At 40.6% G+C, this 17,628-nt stretch overlaps 1 protein-coding gene across 1 annotated transcript in view; it reads right to left on the minus strand.

The window, feature by feature from the left end:
- The window catches only part of EML6 (EMAP like 6), a 256,550-nt gene that overhangs the window by 59,303 nt on the left and 179,619 nt on the right, over positions 1–17,628 (minus strand). The window contains exons 22-26 of the mRNA XM_055377903.2: positions 17,264–17,405; positions 13,840–13,992; positions 13,534–13,665; positions 6,086–6,174; positions 204–380 (exon numbers count right to left, since the gene is read on the minus strand). Of these exons, the coding sequence (XP_055233878.2) occupies positions 204–380; positions 6,086–6,174; positions 13,534–13,665; positions 13,840–13,992; positions 17,264–17,405 (693 nt within the window). The remainder of the gene's footprint in view (positions 1–203; positions 381–6,085; positions 6,175–13,533; positions 13,666–13,839; positions 13,993–17,263; positions 17,406–17,628) is intronic.

Consider the following 17,628-nt stretch of genomic DNA (forward strand, 5'->3'; position numbering starts at 1 on the left):
TTCAAGGTAGAATTCTATGCCATGAGAACTGCACTGAAATTAGTCACTCAAACACAATGTCAGGGAGGTTTTTATACAGCATAAATAATACTCCGATAATGTGAATTGCTTATGACTTCAAATTTTAAAAAATGCAGTTAGATACAATATTTAAGGTTATTAAGGAGACTGAGCAAGTAAAGATAATAAACATGCAATATTACCTTGACAGGATATGAAAAAAGCTTAACGAAACCAAAATCATCTCCAGTGGCTAAAAGGGAACAGTCTTTGGTAAGACTGGCAGCATTTACGTCAGTTATATCGCTATGTGCTGGCCAGATTCCCTCACAGGTGGGCCCCAGGACACAGGTCCATGTGTCCCACTGTATCTTCTCGATCTGAAAAAGAACGAAAGAGAATGATATTTTTGCACAACCTAGTTTGTTTTATTTAAAAGAAACAGTTTGCACCTGAGTAATTCTAAATTACTTTGCCAACATTAGGCATTTGTGTTGAGTGCTGAGGTACACGAATTCTAAGTTGCATATTTAAAGTGGTTATTTGCATTGTCTTAAGAAACCAACACTGCAGTCAAATACCCAAATGTTTTTCTCTAGATAAAATGAACACTTTGAAATTGTGGAAATTTGATAATAATAAGGTATTTTAGTTCTTAACTAGACATTTATCATTGTATAAGCCATAAGCTGGATCCAGATTCCCCAACCCCAGCACTGATGTCTTAGGCTGGAAAATTCTTTGTTGTTGGGACTGTCCTGTGCGTGTCAGGATGTTTAGAGCATCTCTGGTCTCCGCCCACTGGATGCCAGTAGCATACCCTTGTCCCCAGGCATTGCCAAATGTTCCTGGGAAACAAAATTGCTCTCAGTTGAGAATCACTGACCTAGGCTGATCAATGGAGATGATCATTTAGCCAATTATTTTAAAAAGTTACAAGACACAACTTTAAAAAACATGACTGCTTCCTTGGAGGAAAAAGTAATAAGGTTCTGCAGCAAGCTTAATATCCTGTATGCTCTAGAGAGACTACTTTAAAAATCTGAAGAGCTATTCATATTCTATTGCCATGAATCTTTTATCCTTTAAAACTGTTTTGTCTGAAATTCTTGGCTAGAATATTTGTAATTTGTATAGGTTAAATCCTGATAAGACTGAGGTTTTTCTTTCCATTTTCCTAAAACAATAATAGACAATAACAACAACATTATGGCTTTCCGGGGAGATTTTATCTCATTTACTTTCATTCAACATCTGCTATTATACCTTAATATTCCAGTTTCTTTAGAGAAAGCACTGGAGTAAAAGAAATTAGAGAACTGTAGCTAAAATTAAAGCCCAGATCTCTCTTTTTGAATTTGAAACTGTTTTGCACGTTGCTAATGTACCTTGCCTAATTTCTGCTTGTTGTTATTGCTTAGAAGAGAAATTACGAGATAAAGATGCAGCCAGGAGTTTTAGTCACAACGTGGTAAGGTGCTATATACATTTGTTAGTCTCTCAAATTTCTCCTCATTTAATCTTGTGTGTTTCTTTTGGAGGCACACAGAGGTGGAAACAAAAATCTGAATCTGGTCCTGTGACTTGGGGGCCTCGGGTAGGAACACAGACCAAGGTGACTCAAGGTGGTTCCCCCAGAAATCACCTCAGTTTTAGAACTGGAGTCCCTCAACCCCTTATGATGTCCTAACCTAACCTTCACAGGAAGAGAAGCAGGGAACCATCCCTTGCTGGTTCTGGAAGCATGCTTTTGGCCATTGACTCCCTTCCAAATTCTAGATTCCATCTCTAAGACTCTCCTAGTCCACTCGCAATCCCTACAGTGATGCTGGCCTCATCCCAGCAGGAAAGGAAAGGGAGATGGTATTGCTCCCCTGGCAGACACCCCAACACAACACTGTTGGCCAGATCAGGACACCGTGTTCTCCAGGGGAAGCAAATGTCGAACTTGCTGGAAGCTACAGAAATTGCACTTAAAATGGAGCATTAAAAATGATACCTGTAATCTGTCAATGCAAAAGGGTTAAATAAACTTGTTGAAAATGCTGGAACTAAGATGGAAGGAGAGTCCTCAAGGGATCCCTTCCTTAGCACCTTGCCTCAGGTAGACATGTTATCATTTTGCAAAGGAAGCAACTGAGGCCCACAGACAGGTTACATCACTGCAGTCACAGCACGCTTAGGAAACCGAAGGGGGAGGTTTGCTCCAGAGAGTTTGCCTCCCAATATGGTGCTGCTTTAACTGTACCATTTGTATCAGATGGATTTGAAATGGGCATTTTAACATTTGTCATATTTTAACAATTTGCTGGGTAAGCTTTTTATTAGTTTACCATGATTGTTTCTTAAAAAAAAAATTGCTTCTTTGAAAAAGATTTTCCAAAATCCCCCATGCTCAGTCAAAGGGCCTTATAATATTGGGACTAACATGATGAGCTACCTCTTCAATGCTCTCAGTAGCGGCACTACTAGGGAAGTTGGCCAAGAAAGCATCAGTTGGAGGGACTCTGCAACCAACATCATCAGGAATTAGCCTCTGGAGTAACAAATGTGCACCACAGGGTAACAAATTAACTCTTCAGAGCAAGAGCCTGTCACTTTGGGAAGCATTATAACATGAATTTTCCTTTTCTGCATTATCTTTTATATAATAATTGCTCATCTGTTCCAAGCCAGCCTCATCCTCCTCTACCATTTGGTTAAATTACATTTCATTTTAGTATACTTATTTGGGGGCACTAAAACAGGAAGGGAAAGTACAGCTGAAGTGATGTGAAATGACACTTAAATCCAAAGGAGAAATTGAGAGGCTTCATGGTGTAGGCCATGGAGTCACACATAGATGCCTTTGGGTTAAGATCACAGTGCTGTAGGTCTTTTGCCCTTACAGAGCCTTAGTTTCCTTATCTGTAAAACCAGATTGACAACTATCATGTAAAGCTGTTATGAGGATTAAAATATAGGTGTATATATTCTGAAATTCATATGGAGCCAAAAAAGAGGCTGAATAGTCAAAGCATTTCTAGGCAAAAAGAACAAAGCCAGAGGTATCGTATTACTGGACTTCAAAGTATACTACAAGGCTACAGTAACCAAAACAGACTGGTACTGGTATAAAAAGACATATAGGCCAGTGGAATAGAGAACCCAGAAATAAAGCTGCACACCTACAGCCAGCTGATCTTCGACACAGTCAGCAAAAATAAGCAATGGGGAAAGGACTCTCTGTTAAATAAATGGTGCAGGGAAAACTGGCTAGCCATTTGCAGAAGAATGAAACTGGACCCCTACATTTCACCATACACAAAAATTAACTCAAGATGTATTAGAGATTTAAATGTAAGACCTCAAACTATAAGAATCCTAGAAGAAAACCTAGGAAATACCATTCTGGACATCGGCCTTGGGTAAGAATTTATGACTAAGTCCTCAAAAGCAATTGTAACAAAAACAAAAATTGACAAGTGAGACTTGATGAGTTTAATTAACTAAAGCGCTTCCACATAGCAAAAGAAAATATCGACAGAGAAAACAGACAACCTACAGAATGGGAGAAAATATTTGCAAACCATGCATCTGAAAAGGGTCTAATATCCAGAATCTAAAAGGAACTTAAGTCAACAGGCAAAAAACAACCCCATTAAAAAGAGGGCAACAGGAGTTGGAGACCAGCCTGAGCAACATGGCAAAACCCTGGCTCTACTAAAACTATTATACAAGAATTAGCTGGGCATGGTGGTGTGCATCTACAGTCCCAGCTACTCGGGAGACTGAGGCAGAAAGATCACCTAAGCCTGGCAAGTCGAGGTTGCAGTGAGCCGTGATGGTACCGCTACACTCCAGCCTGGGTGATACAGCAAGACCCTTAGAAAAGGGTCTTAAAAAAAAAAAAAAAGTGGGCAAAAGATATGAAAAGACACGTCTCAAAAGAAGACATACAAGCAGCCAACAAACATGAAAAAATGTTTATCACCAATCACTGGAGAAATGCTAATCAAAACCACAAGATGCTGTCTCACATCCTTCAGAATGGCTATTATTAAAAGTAAAAAAAAAAAAAAAACCAGAATCTGGCAAGGCTGAAGAGTAAAGGGAATGCTTATTCACTGTTGGTGGGAATGTAAATTAGTTTAGCCTCTGTGGAAAGCAGTTTGGAGATTTCTCAAAGAACTTAAAAAAGAATTACCATTCTACTCAGCAATACCATTACCGGGTACATACCCCAAAGAAAATGAATTGTTCTACCAAAAAGACACATGTACTCATATATTCATTGCAGCACTATTCACAATAGCAAAGATATGGAATCAACCAAGATGCCCATCAGTGACCAACTGGATAAAGGAAATGTGGTACATATACACCATAGAATACTATGCAGCCATAAAAAATAATGAAATAATGTTCTTTGCAGCAACATGGATGTAGCTAGAAGCCATTATATTAAGAGAACGCAGGAACAGAATACCAAATACCACACGTTCTCACGAGTGGGAATAAAGCATTGGGTACACACAGACAGGAAGGTGGGAACAACAGATACTGGGGATTACTGGGGGGCAGAGAGAGGAGGTGGCAAAGGCTAAAACACTATCTACTAGGTACTGTGCTCCCTACCTGGGTGATGCAATAATTTGTATGCCAGTCCTCAGTGTCATACAACAGACCCATGAAGCAAACCTATGCATGTACCCCCGAATCTAAAATCAAAGCTGAAATTAAAATTAAAAATAAAGGTATATAAAGTATCTGGCAGTCAACAAATTACCAGTGAATGAATGACGTAATTAAAAATATCTCTTACTCAAGGCCATAAGTTTCTCCATATAAAAAAGTTAAAAAGAGGACTGATCAGAGACAAACAAATTGGAATTCGGGAGGGGAGTGAGATAAAAATTTCTCAGTGAACAATTTCCATTAATACAATGCCATGATCTATAACAATGTATATTTTTTAAGTACTACACATATACTTCCTTTACAAACAACGAAAATGCAAATGTACACGTGTCCAAATGTCTTAGGGAGAACCTTACAATACTGGGACAGTTTAAGATACTGGCAAACTGAAGTGAGGGAGAGGCAGATGCGTGCCACTCAGTGGCATACCCTTACCTCCTTTTCCTCTAAGGAAGCAATATTTCCTCATCCTCATCAACAGTTAGACCAGGGCTCATTATGTGTACACCCTGAAAGAGGTACGCATCTACAAAAGCCATCTAGCTTTCAAGAGGTGTTAGTTTAGGGATTCAAAAATTTTATCTAGGCTTTGATTTCAGCAACTAAAAAATCATGTATGTAGCTAAGGACATAAGGAAACCTAGAAAAAAGAAAACAGTTTGATACAATACAATGGTCAGATTGCAGATTGTTTTTGTCTCAAAAAATAATTTCCAGGCTGGACACGGTGGCTCACATCTGTAATCCCAGCACTTTGGGAGGCTGACGTGGGCGGATCACCTGAGGTTAGGAGTTCGAGACCAGCCTGGCCAACATAGGGAAACCCCATCTCTACTAAAAAAATAAAATAAAAAAATTAGCTGGGTGTGGTGGCAGATGCCTATGATCCCAGCTACTCGGGAGGCTGTGGTGGGAGAATCACATTAACCTGGGAGGGGGAGGTTGCAGTGAGCCAAGATGGTGCCCCTGCACTCCAGCCTGGGCAAAAGAGCAAGACTCCACCTCAAAAAAAAAATTCTGTTGTTATAGTTAATAATGTTCATAATTACAAATAACCATTGAGAAAACATGTTTCAAAATATATGTTCATAAAAAGCTTTGCACAAAATGACATGTCAAATGGAAAAAGGAATATATAACATCCAAATTGCTAGCTTATTCATTGTCTTCAGGCAGAGAAAAATTAAGCAGAGCACCAACTGTACATTGCTACACCAGTGGTGTGATAAATCCATATGTTCTGGGAACCTGGAAACCAGATTAAGCAATCAGATTCAAGACATGATCAAACTTAAAGGTATAGTAAATATAATCCATATTAATAGTTAATGTGATAGGTTTTATTAAAATGCACATATTAAATCTTCACAAAATATCTTTAAAAATCTTTGTGTATGATTATTACCTCTGAAGGTCTTATTATATGCCGTTTGCCTCTTGGAGCTTCAAAAAAAAGTTGTTCTTTGGCACCTGAGTTAACTTGCAATAATTTTCCTGTTACGACAGAACGAAGTAGAGAGACAATTAAAATCTGACTTTATCTCTTTATTATAAAATGAGAAGCATGGGTGCTATTTTGATTCATTTTAATCAAATTCTCATAAATTGAGTAAATACATTTTGAATTATTCAGAAGGGCATGTACAGCCAATTACATGATGTGGTACAAACCCCAAAGCTGTGATTTTTAGAATATGGACTTCATAATATTTGACCTTGAACATCCTTCAAATAACACAAGAATAAAGTTTGATATGTTTTACTCTGCTGCACTGAAAATATAGTTTTCCAAAGCCTGAGAAAAATCAGTTTTCCCCCTGTTTTTCCCAGTTGCCTCTCAGCAAACTGTGTTGGCAAGAATTATGTCATTGGAAGATTATGGCAATTAGAAATAAAACACTTACTGTGAGCATTCACATTTACTTAGGACTGAGTTCTAAATTTGCCTTTAAAGTTTAGAAACAGAACACACAAACTATAAATGCTCATTCCTTCCCACCCTCTGGTCTTACTTGAACTTTTGAAAAGAAATCCAGGACTTTCCCCAAGGAAAATGTTGGGCAAAAATAGTCTTTCAGTCTTATGTACAATTATAATCTTGGATTTGACGTTGAAAAAGGTTAGATTTCCTAATTCTCCTCCTCCAATGGCAACAATCTTGTAAGGCTTAAAATGTAAATGACTCAAGGTATTTATGTTCCAGTATTTTTGCCATTTTTTAAATATTATGGAAAGTTTCAAACATGTATAGAAGAAGAGTATAAAGAACCCCTGTATGCCCACTGTCCAGCCTCAACAGCTATTAACACATGGCCAACCCTGTTTCACGAACCTCCACCCTAGATTATTTTGAAGCAAATTTCAGACATCATATTTCACCTATAAATAATTCAGTATACATATACATAATATTTCTCCTTTTCTTTTTCCCATAACTATGTATATCTAGTAGTTTTGAAATATTTCTTAGAAAAATAATACCAAAATAAGAACTTTTTGGTTTAGATAGTGTTCTTTAGCATTTAAATAGGAACCGCCTTGATCTGAAATCTAGCTTGGCTAATCTTTTTTTTTTTTTTTTGAGATGGACTCTCGCTCTGTCACCCATGCTGGAGTGCAGTGGGCAGTGGTGTAATCTTGGCTCACTGCAACCTCTGCCTCTCAAGTTCAAGCGATTCTCTTGCCTCAGCCTTCTGAGTAGCTGGGATTACAGGCACCCACCACCACGCTTGGCTAATTGTATTTTTTAGTAGAGACAGAGATTCATCATGTTGGCCAGGGTGGTCTTGAACTCCTGACCTCACGTGATCTGCCCACCTCGGCCTCCCAAAGTGCTGGGATTATAAGGCATGAGCCACCATGCTCAGCCTAGCTTGGCTAATCTTAAGAAGTTGTAGATCTACTTCTACGTGACTAAAAATAAGGTTCTCTCATTTCTAAACTGACAACTTTAATCATTTCTAATTTGGTGAATTATAACACAGTGATTAGGGGATTTTTCCTTGACTTGAGCAAATATATCTGAAAATGTGTACCCTGAAATGGGCACATCTTCTGACTTTATGGCTGAATATATGTAAGTGAGAAAAGAAAAAAGGGAGTTAGTTATCTTTGACTATTTAGAATTATAAGAAAATGAGTAACCAATACTTTTCCGATGAACTAAATACATCTGTAAAGTAATTCTATTTTTAGGACACTCAAGAGTGATTGCAAATGACAAAGCACGTGGACAGTTATTCAGTGAACACATTCTTTGAATATGGCTAATTTTAGATGATATTTGGCCATGAGATACTAAGATAATTCAGAGGACTGTAATCCTCAGATAAATCCCAACAACTCACTTTACACCATAGTTTCAAAGATCATACTTCACTTAAAACCAAAAACGAGAAGGATCTCTCAGTGAGGTTAATTTATGATTGCAAAAATATTCGAGAATCTAAACACATAGACAAGTACCGTAAGTGCTGTGTAGCATTGTAGACAGCTTGCAGGGTCCCTATCTAGCCCATGCCCCTTCCCTGAGAACTGCCCCCGCAGTCATGTTTATACTCTGGGGGCAGATGTTGATCCTGGAGGGGCCAGGCTCACACTGGGCTGGGTAATCAAAATTCTCTCTTGGTAAATTGGAATCTGAGAGGCTGAATCAGTTGGTGCCTACAGGGATGAGATGTGGACTTTGGGCCTGTGGGTGGCATTTTGGGGCAGCCGAGACTGGGCCGTGTGCAGATGAAGTAGAGAAAGGCTGCTTGTGCAGAGAGAGGGGTCAAAGGCAGAGATAAGACCCAGAAGAGCAGTGGATGCTGAAACTAGCTGACTAAGAGTGGGAGAGGAGGGGAAAGGAACTACTTGCTTGGTTCCTGTGCGTTTTCTAGTTCATTGCTAAAGTCAGTTCCTTGGCAGGTGTTCTTTCCTGCTCTTGGATTCTATAAAATATCTCCGTAGCTTTCCAATAAACTCATCTGTTATTATTATTTTAAAATTTAAGCTGGTTTCTAGCCTGGGCAACATGGTGAAACCCCGTATCTACTAAAAATACAGAAAAAAAATTAGCCGGGCATGGTGGCAGGCACCTGTGGTCTCAGCTGCTTGGGAAGCTAATGTGAGAGGATCTCTTGAGCACGGGAGGCACAGATTGCAGTGATCTGAGATTGCACCACAGCACTCCAACCTGGGTGACAAAGTGGGACCCTGTCTCAAAAAAAAAAAAAGTTTAAGCTGGTTTGAGTGGGTTTCTGCTCTTTGCTATCAAGGATGTCAAGAAGAAAAAACCAAACCAAAAAGCTATTCTTCTATTAGGAAGGAATAATTAAGGGTATTTTTTTAAAACCAAAATTTTCTTTACTGCTGCTAATACATGTTTCTTAAGCATGAGGAAATATTTAGGTCACCACTCCTTTTTCTCTCTGCCTGCTGTGATATCTATCTATCTATCTATCTATCTATCTATCTATCTATCTATCTATCTATCTATCTATCTATCTATCTCACCACTGACATATTCTGAGGATGAGGAGCAGAAGCAAGAACAAAAACTCTGTTTGCATTTATAATTGCTCTTGAATAACAGTAATCCTTTCAGAATCACATTTTTATTCACTGGAAATATCTGCTCACACAGATTAAAAACTGAAAGACACCCATGTCCTTACATCACACATCTTGCGGGTACCATAGAGCTTTGCAGCCCACAAAGTGATCCACATACATCATCCCAGCTGCTATATAATTTACAAGTTAGAAAAATTCTAACAATTGGTACTAAATGTACCAAGTATCGGGCCATCTGCAATGAAAATGGGAATGAAATGTCCTATTATGGCTCAAATTGTCATTTTTATTATTATTTTTTGAGACATAGTCTCGGCTCTGTTACCCAGGCTGGAGTGCAGTGGTACAATCTCAGCTCCCTTCAACCTCTGCCTCCCGGTTCAAGCAATTCTCCTGGCCTCAGCCTCCCAAGTAGCTGGGATTACAGGCGCCTGCCACCACAACTGGCTGATTTTTGTATTTTTAGTAGAGATGGGGTTTCACCATGTTGGCCAGGCTGGCCTCAAACTCCTCACCTCAGGTCACCCACCTCAGCCTCCCAAAGTGCTGAGAATACAGGTGTGAGCCACCACGCCCAGCCTTCAAAATGTTAATTTGTAAGGGATGTTATAGCCTGATATTTCTAGAAATGAACTTATAGCATTTAAAAAATATCCTTTCTATGTTTTCTCTCCCTCCATACATTTTTTCTTTCTCAAGCATTCCATGCTGGAGCTTTCATTCAGGGGTAGCTGACGTTCCTGCAAAAGCCCAGTGCACTTTTTGGTTTTCCAAGGACCTGTAGTTGCCATGGGCACAAGAGGCTGCTGAGGCTGGCGGCTGTGCCATCCCCCACCCTGAGAAGCCAGCTGGCTCTGGCAAATGCTTTCACTATTTTCGACAGGATCAAAGGCATGAAACAGATCCCTGCTTCTAAATTCTGCTCTCAACCTTGCCAGACTCTGGAGGCCCCTGCTGTGAAAGCTAGGCTGGTCTTGAGGCAGCATGGCACATTCTCGAGATCAGGCATTTTGGGGACTGGGATGTTGGAAATGCAGGAATATCAGGACGACACATGTCTCATGGCTAGTGGAGTTAGATCAAAGAAGATTCACAGGCATTCTTGCTCTTATTCTCCAGATGGTGTAATTCCTCCCTAAAAATCAGAAGTGCCTCTACTACTCTCAATCCACAAAAAGCACTTGGTCTGATCCCCTCACCTGCCTGCAGGGACCCTTACAATGAGAGGCATGGTGGCTTTTCAAAGACCTTTGACTCCACTCCTCTCCTGCTCATTCCCAGGAGCCTCCCTCAGCATCCTGAGCTCTAGGAGGCTGGCCTTGGGCAAGATTATGGAAATAGGGAGGTTTGCTTCTCTTTCCACCAAGTGATGGCTCCATATTGAGGGACTTTACACAGACCTTCCCCCAGGCCCCTCCACAGCAGCATCCCCTTGATCCTGGCCGAGATCTTGTGCTTTCTATCTGGGACTTACTTCTCTTTATATCCCCAGCATCTGACACAGGGCCTATACATTTGCAGAATTAAGAACAAACAAACTCCCTAAACGCAAATGAAACCCACAATGAGATACACTTCATATCCATTCGGACAGCTATTATCAAAATAAACACATAAAATAAGCTTTGGCAAGGATGTGGAGAGATTTGAACCCTTGTGTACAACTGGTGGGAATATAAAATGGTAGAGCTGCTATGGAAAACAGTATAGTAATTCCTCAAAAAGTTAAAAATAGAACTGCCATATGATTCAGCAATTACACCACTGGGCATATACCTCAAATACTTGAAAGCAGGGTTTTGAAGATATATTTGTACATCCATGTTCATAGCAGCATCACTCACAGTGGCTGAAATGTGGCAGCCACACAGGTGCCCCTCAACAAATAGATAAGCAAAATACAGTCTATACATAAAATGAAACATTCAGTCTTTAAAGTAAGGAAATTCTGACACACGCTACAACATGGAGGAATCTTGAGGACATTATGCTAAGTGGAATAAGCCCATTACAGAAAGACAAATACTGTATGATTCCACTTATACGAGGTACCAAGAGTGGTAACATTCATAGAGACAGAAAGTAAAATGGTAGATGCCAGGTGTTGGGGAAATGAAAAGTTATCATTTAATGGGAATGTCATCAGTTTTAGAAGATGAAAAGAATTCTGAGACGGAGGCAGTGATGGTTGCACAACAGTGTCAATGTTTTTAACGTCCTTGAACTGTACACTTAAAAAATGATTAAAATGGTACATTTTTGTTATGTGTACTTTACAATTCAAAAGAATTAAGAAATCTTCCCAGTCAAAATTTACTCTATATATACCCTCTTTTCTCTGGACTCTGCACTCCATAATAGAAACAATAATGGGTTTTAATCCCTAATAGTCATCGAGTGGTGGGATTTCACATACTGTATCAGGTATTTTGTGTGTGTGTGTGTGTGTGTGTGTGTGTGTGTGTGTGTGTGTGTGTCCGATTCTAAATAAAGTTAATCAGACCCTATTCTACCTGGCAAGGGAATAGCAAGATAATAAATAGGGAGAAATCACTGCTTTAAAAAAAAAAACCAGAGAATATCAAAGAAGGGTCTGAGAAGCAGCTGCTTTCATTGGCCTCACCAGTTCCTAGATAAGTCATAGTGCCCTGCCTGGTCATAAATGCCGGTCGAAGCCCTCGGCACTTTGTCTGGCTGGCACTGCCCTGACATGAAAGTGAAACAGACTTATCTGATCTCCCTTTGCCCTTGTTGGGACTTGTACCTTGTATAAATGCAATGCATCGCATGCTTTTTTCTCTATCTACTGCACCGTATAAAACCCCTGAATGTTGTAAAGCTGAAATAAAGTCCAAATTCCAGTGTGGCAAGTATAGTTACAACTAAATACCTGCCAGGCAGAAGGGTTTCCAAGTCCTGGTCTATGGCCACTACTCCAAGAAATACTCTGAAATAACCTTTTTGGCAGAGGCCTTCATCATCGTTCTCCTGATTAATCTGATTGCTCCAACTCCAGGCTCACTTCTTCTCCCCAAGATGGGAGGGAATGCCCCACGCTAGATCCCTCAGAGTTACGTAGTGCCTACAAGTACACAGTTCAGCATGAAACTTCTGCTCTATCCCAGCCTGTGTCTCCACATTCCCCTCCCTTCACACCCTCAGCCACTGAGCACTTCTATTTCTTCATCACCTCCTGGTTCTTCCCACCTTCGCTCTTCATATGCCATATTCCTTTTGCCTGGAATGGCTCTTCCTTGATAGTGCTATCTGGTGGATTTCTCCTTATCTCTCAAGATCAACCTCAAAGGTCACTCCCTTCTACAGAGGCTCCGTGGATTACCTCCAAGGAGCTTTCCCTCAGAGCATACATTGGGCTTGGTGCTTCTCTACCACAGTGGAATACAACGTCTCTGAAGGTGGGAATGCTGTCCATTCCCAAGTACCTGCTCCAGACTCTCAACATCAGCCGAGTCTTGAGGATAGGATTTACAAGTGACTCACCCTATAGTGCAATGTTCCACCCTGGGTACTGAATGCTGCCGTGGCCCATTCTGAGTCCCTGCTCACCACTTCCCTTGTGACTCACCACTGCTTACTCACACGGTACCCATTTTGTGCTCCTGTATTATTTATGGACGAGTATCTCCCTCACTCAATTATAAACTCCGCAGGGAGCAGAAACCATGTCTTACTCACTTCCAGAGCCTCCACATTTGCTAGCTTAAGACTATTCAACACCATAAAAGCTAGATTTATTAAATAGACAAATCCTCATGGCATTTGTGGGCATGACTTGGAAGAGGTAGGAGTAGGTTGGGAGTTTTATAGAGCAGAGAAATTTTAGGCAGGCTGAATGTAGATTTCTACCTCTGCTGGAGGAGGAAATTTGCTTGAGCCTTTTTGGGCGGTTCTCCAAGAGGTGGAGCTTTGGGTGGAAAAGGGAAACCAGCCAGGAGGAGGATGAGGGGACCCAAGTCAAGGAGAAAGCACTCCCAACTAAAGGTGAGGTGGTGGCTTGCTATGGTAACAAAAGGCATCATGTATCTTTAACTGTCTTAAAACTCAATGGCTTGAATCAATAGTGACAATAATAATCTTAAGCATAAAAAGATGGAAAAAGTATTCAAAATGTTAGCAGCAGCTGCCTCTGGGTTGTAAAATTACAGTCGTTTATATTGTTGTGGGGTTCCCCTTTCCCATTTCTAACACTCAACTGCCATTCTCTCTAGAAACAACGCATAAATGGACATTTTTTAAACACAGAAATTCTATTTTGAAAGCCACAACATACTTTACCTCTAGAGTCCCAGTCAATGTGTGTAATATAACTAGAAGCACCTTTACAGATGCCAACCCTTTTGCTTGTAAGTACGTTGTAAATATCCACAAAGTTATCATGGGATGCCACGGCAAGGTATTTTCCCGTATCTGTAAAGAAAAATGTGGGGTTAACACCGAAGCATTTTATATAGGAATTTACTTCCAGGAACTCAGTATTTTAAAAGTGGGAAAATGGTCAAACAAACATTTGAAATAGTTCATTCTTGTAATTTTTTGTCCCAAGACTGTGCTATTTTAAAAAGTATCTGCTGTCATCTTCACCTTTTGAAAACTTAATATCAGAGATCATTTCTTTTCTGTGATGGAAAGAGACCATGTCTTCAACAGTGTCAGCATTTACCACCAGGAAACTCCCATCGTTCAAGCCAACCGCTAAGGCTTTCCCATCAGGGGAAAAGGCACAGCATCTTCCACCTACAGAAGAATCCACAAAAAACACTTATTATCCAAAACTTCACTGAAAGCAAACCACATGAAAAGATGAAGAAATCTGATGATGTGCATTATGTATGGACACGTGACTGCCTTTAAATTGACACTACACTTGTGAAAACTAAAACCTCCTAATTTAAGACACCTCTTGGCTGGGCGCAGCAGCTCATGCCTGTAATCCCAGCACTTTGGAAGGTCGAGGCAGGCGGATCTCTTGAGCCCAGGAGTTCGAGACCAGTCTGGGCCACATTCCGTAGGTTAAAAATTAGTTGAAAAGTTATTTTTTATAGAGGCGAAACCCACCCCGTACAAAAAGTACAGAAATAAGCTAGGTGCAGTGGCTCATGCCTGTAATCCCAGCACCTTGGGAGACCAAGGCAGGTGGATTGCTTGAGCCCTGGGGTTCAAGACCAGCCTGGGCAACGTAGCAAAATCCCATCTCTACAAAAAATACAAAAATTAGCCGGGAATAGTGGCACATGCCTGTAATTCCAACTACTCAGGAGGCAAGGTGGAAGGATCACTTGAGCTTTGGAGGCGGAGGGTGCAGTGAGCAGTGATCATGCCATGGCACTCCAGACTGGATGACAGAGGGAGACCCTGTCTCAAGAAAATAAAATTAAACATCTCTTCTCCCCAAGTCCAAGGAAAATGATCATAATATCAAAAATACATTTTCAACTTCCATGAGGTTTATTCATTCATTTATGAGTATTTAAATACCTGGAGTTTTCAAAAAATAAGTGGGTTAAATGGAGAAAAGGAGTATAGGGTTAATAGGATGAGTATCTTTGCTTCGAAGAAAAGAGGTAATATTTAAGAATAGGAGTTCTATAATAAAATTTCCAGAAACCATTATTTTAAAATATTAAGCCTTACATACAACTTGCTTTAGAGGACCTCATTCTTTTAGTTGCTCCAATTCTCTGATCCATGGATTGTAATGCATAACTCTAGAGGTGAAAGATGTTGTTCTTGCCTCTTCTGTCATGGAAAGAATGGAATCTGAACATTCTCCCAAGGTGTTTCTGGAAAACTAATTGGCACTAGGGTGATGGCGCTCCATGAACCATGTTCTCTACTGCTTTGTAGGGTCACAAAGACCTTTCTGAATCAGGAGCATGGACTTTGCAAAGGTATGTCTAAAAGGAAACTGATTCAAGAACATGCCTACCCTCTGCCACCATTCTTATCGTTGAGAGTTGTAAGCACACCCCAGGGATAGGACAGCCAGATGGCCTTGTGCCAGGGCATTTAATACCGAGCCTCTTTACCAACTCCTCTGTTCATGGTATGCTGAAAGCTGTGTTCATACCCAAAACTGACGTGCCAGTACTGAGACAATGAAAATACAAGCCTGCCCTTGAAGAGCATCATCAAGATTAGGTTAACCACAATCTATCGTACAGACCAAGACACGTTTGAGAGTGAAAAGGAAAGCTATTAATAATTATACCAGAACAACAGGGGTAAACTGGGTTGAATGGTTATCCTATCTAAGATGGGTCAACAGTTGTTCTTTTCAACTAATTTTTAACTTAGGGAATAAAGTCCATTCACTGACATTCAAGTCCTTCACAGTGAGGACTTGGCCTATCATTCCCCCAGTATAAACTAGTAGCCAAAATGATTCTAGCCTGTAGTGATTAAGAGCATGGGCTTTGGACTTAGATTTGGGAAATCCTGCCTCCACCATTTACCAATCCCCAGGAGTCTAGTGTAAAGACAGGCAACACGGCAGAGGGAAATAGTGTTAAGCAGTGGCCACAGGTGTGTTCTCACAGTCACACTGCATGGATTTGAATTTGGTTCCATTACCTACTAAATGTGCAAACTAATTAAACTTCCTGTGCCTCAGTTTTCTGATTTGTAAGTGGCAATAATAATAGCCTTACTCATGGGGTTCCTACAAAGACTACAAGGAAACAGCTGGCATAGTTGCTGGCTCAGCCATATTAGCCACCATCACTATTGTTACTACTGTTTTGACACCTTTCTTCATTTTATTACCCTAGAATACAATCCTCATGTCTGCTTATAAAATTATTCAGTACAAATATTTTAGGGTCAGACCCCAATTTCATCCTTCCCTCTTAAGAACTTTTACAGATCCTTCAAGCCTCAGCTCTTGTCACCTCTCTGACGAAGCATTTCCAAGCAGTAGATGTCCTCTGAGGCTCCAGGGTACTTTGTGCCAACTATCTTTAGTTTGTCCTTTCACATCCCCTTTTTGCCCTTGTCCACCCTGCTCTGTGCCTGAAGCTGGTCTGCATGGAGAGCATCAATGGGCTCCCTTGTCCTCTGGTTTCTGGTTGAGTTTGGCCAACGGGGAGCACGGGTGGGAAATTAGAGAGATGGAGGAAGAATAGGGAGCCTGGGCCATTTATTTCCCTGGCTGCCTCCCGCAGGGTCACTGCATGCTGGCAGAGTCCCCTGCTATCAGTCGTGGCTTCTCTCAGGCTGCCATCTCATGTGGCTCTCATATTCAAGGTTGCAGCAATTGTCCTCTCCTCCTGCCCCTTCATGCCCAGGGCCAGTGAGAGCAGCCGCCATTACTAGCTGCATAGCGCTGCACTATCCCTGGTCATTTCCTCATACCTTCCCCATCTCTTTATATAAATAGTCCCATTTTAAAGACTCTCCTCGAATTACCCAATTTGAATGGATATGTTGCTGAGACTCTGTTCAAGTCCTGTCTATCTCGGACACTAGAGATGGGACCATTCATCATGGGATCCCCGGTGCCTGCCACACAGAAGCTACTTAATAAATGTTTGCTGAATTTATACCTCTCAGTACACCTCATAGTTGTAGTGCATTTAGGTGTTCAAGACATATTTACTCATTTCTTAAGTATTATGTTTCTATATAATTGATGTTTGTTTTCAAGTCCTAAAGTAAGTTCTGGAGACTGTTAGTTACAAAATAAATAGCATTCTTTAAAAGCTGATGAATTTCAATTGACTCCCACAGCTCTCAATGAGAAGAGGAAGAACATATTGCCCCCAGGTGGCAAATATCTGTGCAGTGCAACGAAAATGAAGTGAAAAATGGAGCTGGATTAGGCCAGCCTTCTGGAATAATTCTACATGTGCTTAGTTATGACTGTAGCAACCAATATAAAATTCTCATTGCTCAGCATATTTATGGGCATATAACACGTGCCCTCAGTAAATATTAATTGAGTGAATAAATCTGACACATTCTGTTACTTGTAAATACTCTGACAGATGTGTAAGGTGGTGTTATGTACCTTTTTTGAGTTTCCGTACTGCCAGCATACGGTGCTGGGCAGAGAGTTCCCAGATGCGAAGTGTTTTATCATCGCTCACTGTTGCACAGATGGGCAGGAGAGGGTGAGCTGCCAACCCCCACACTTCTCCTTCCATGTGCCCCTGTGGGAGAGGAAAAGGGGCAACATAAACTTTACTTATGCTGTTTGGCTAGCCCTTCTTTAGCCTGGTGCTACATATTCAGTCCAAGAGTATCACAAAAAAGCACAAATAGGAATAAACACACTTTGAGCTTCCTTGAACCAAAATGATCACCCGAAATAATTTTTTCATTTAAACTTGAATCTACAGCTAGACCTACACGATGCTAAATCATTCATTTGCA

Source organism: Gorilla gorilla, chromosome 12 (assembly GCF_029281585.2).
Source record: "Gorilla gorilla gorilla isolate KB3781 chromosome 12, NHGRI_mGorGor1-v2.1_pri, whole genome shotgun sequence".
NCBI classification, from domain to species: Eukaryota; Metazoa; Chordata; class Mammalia; order Primates; family Hominidae; genus Gorilla; species Gorilla gorilla.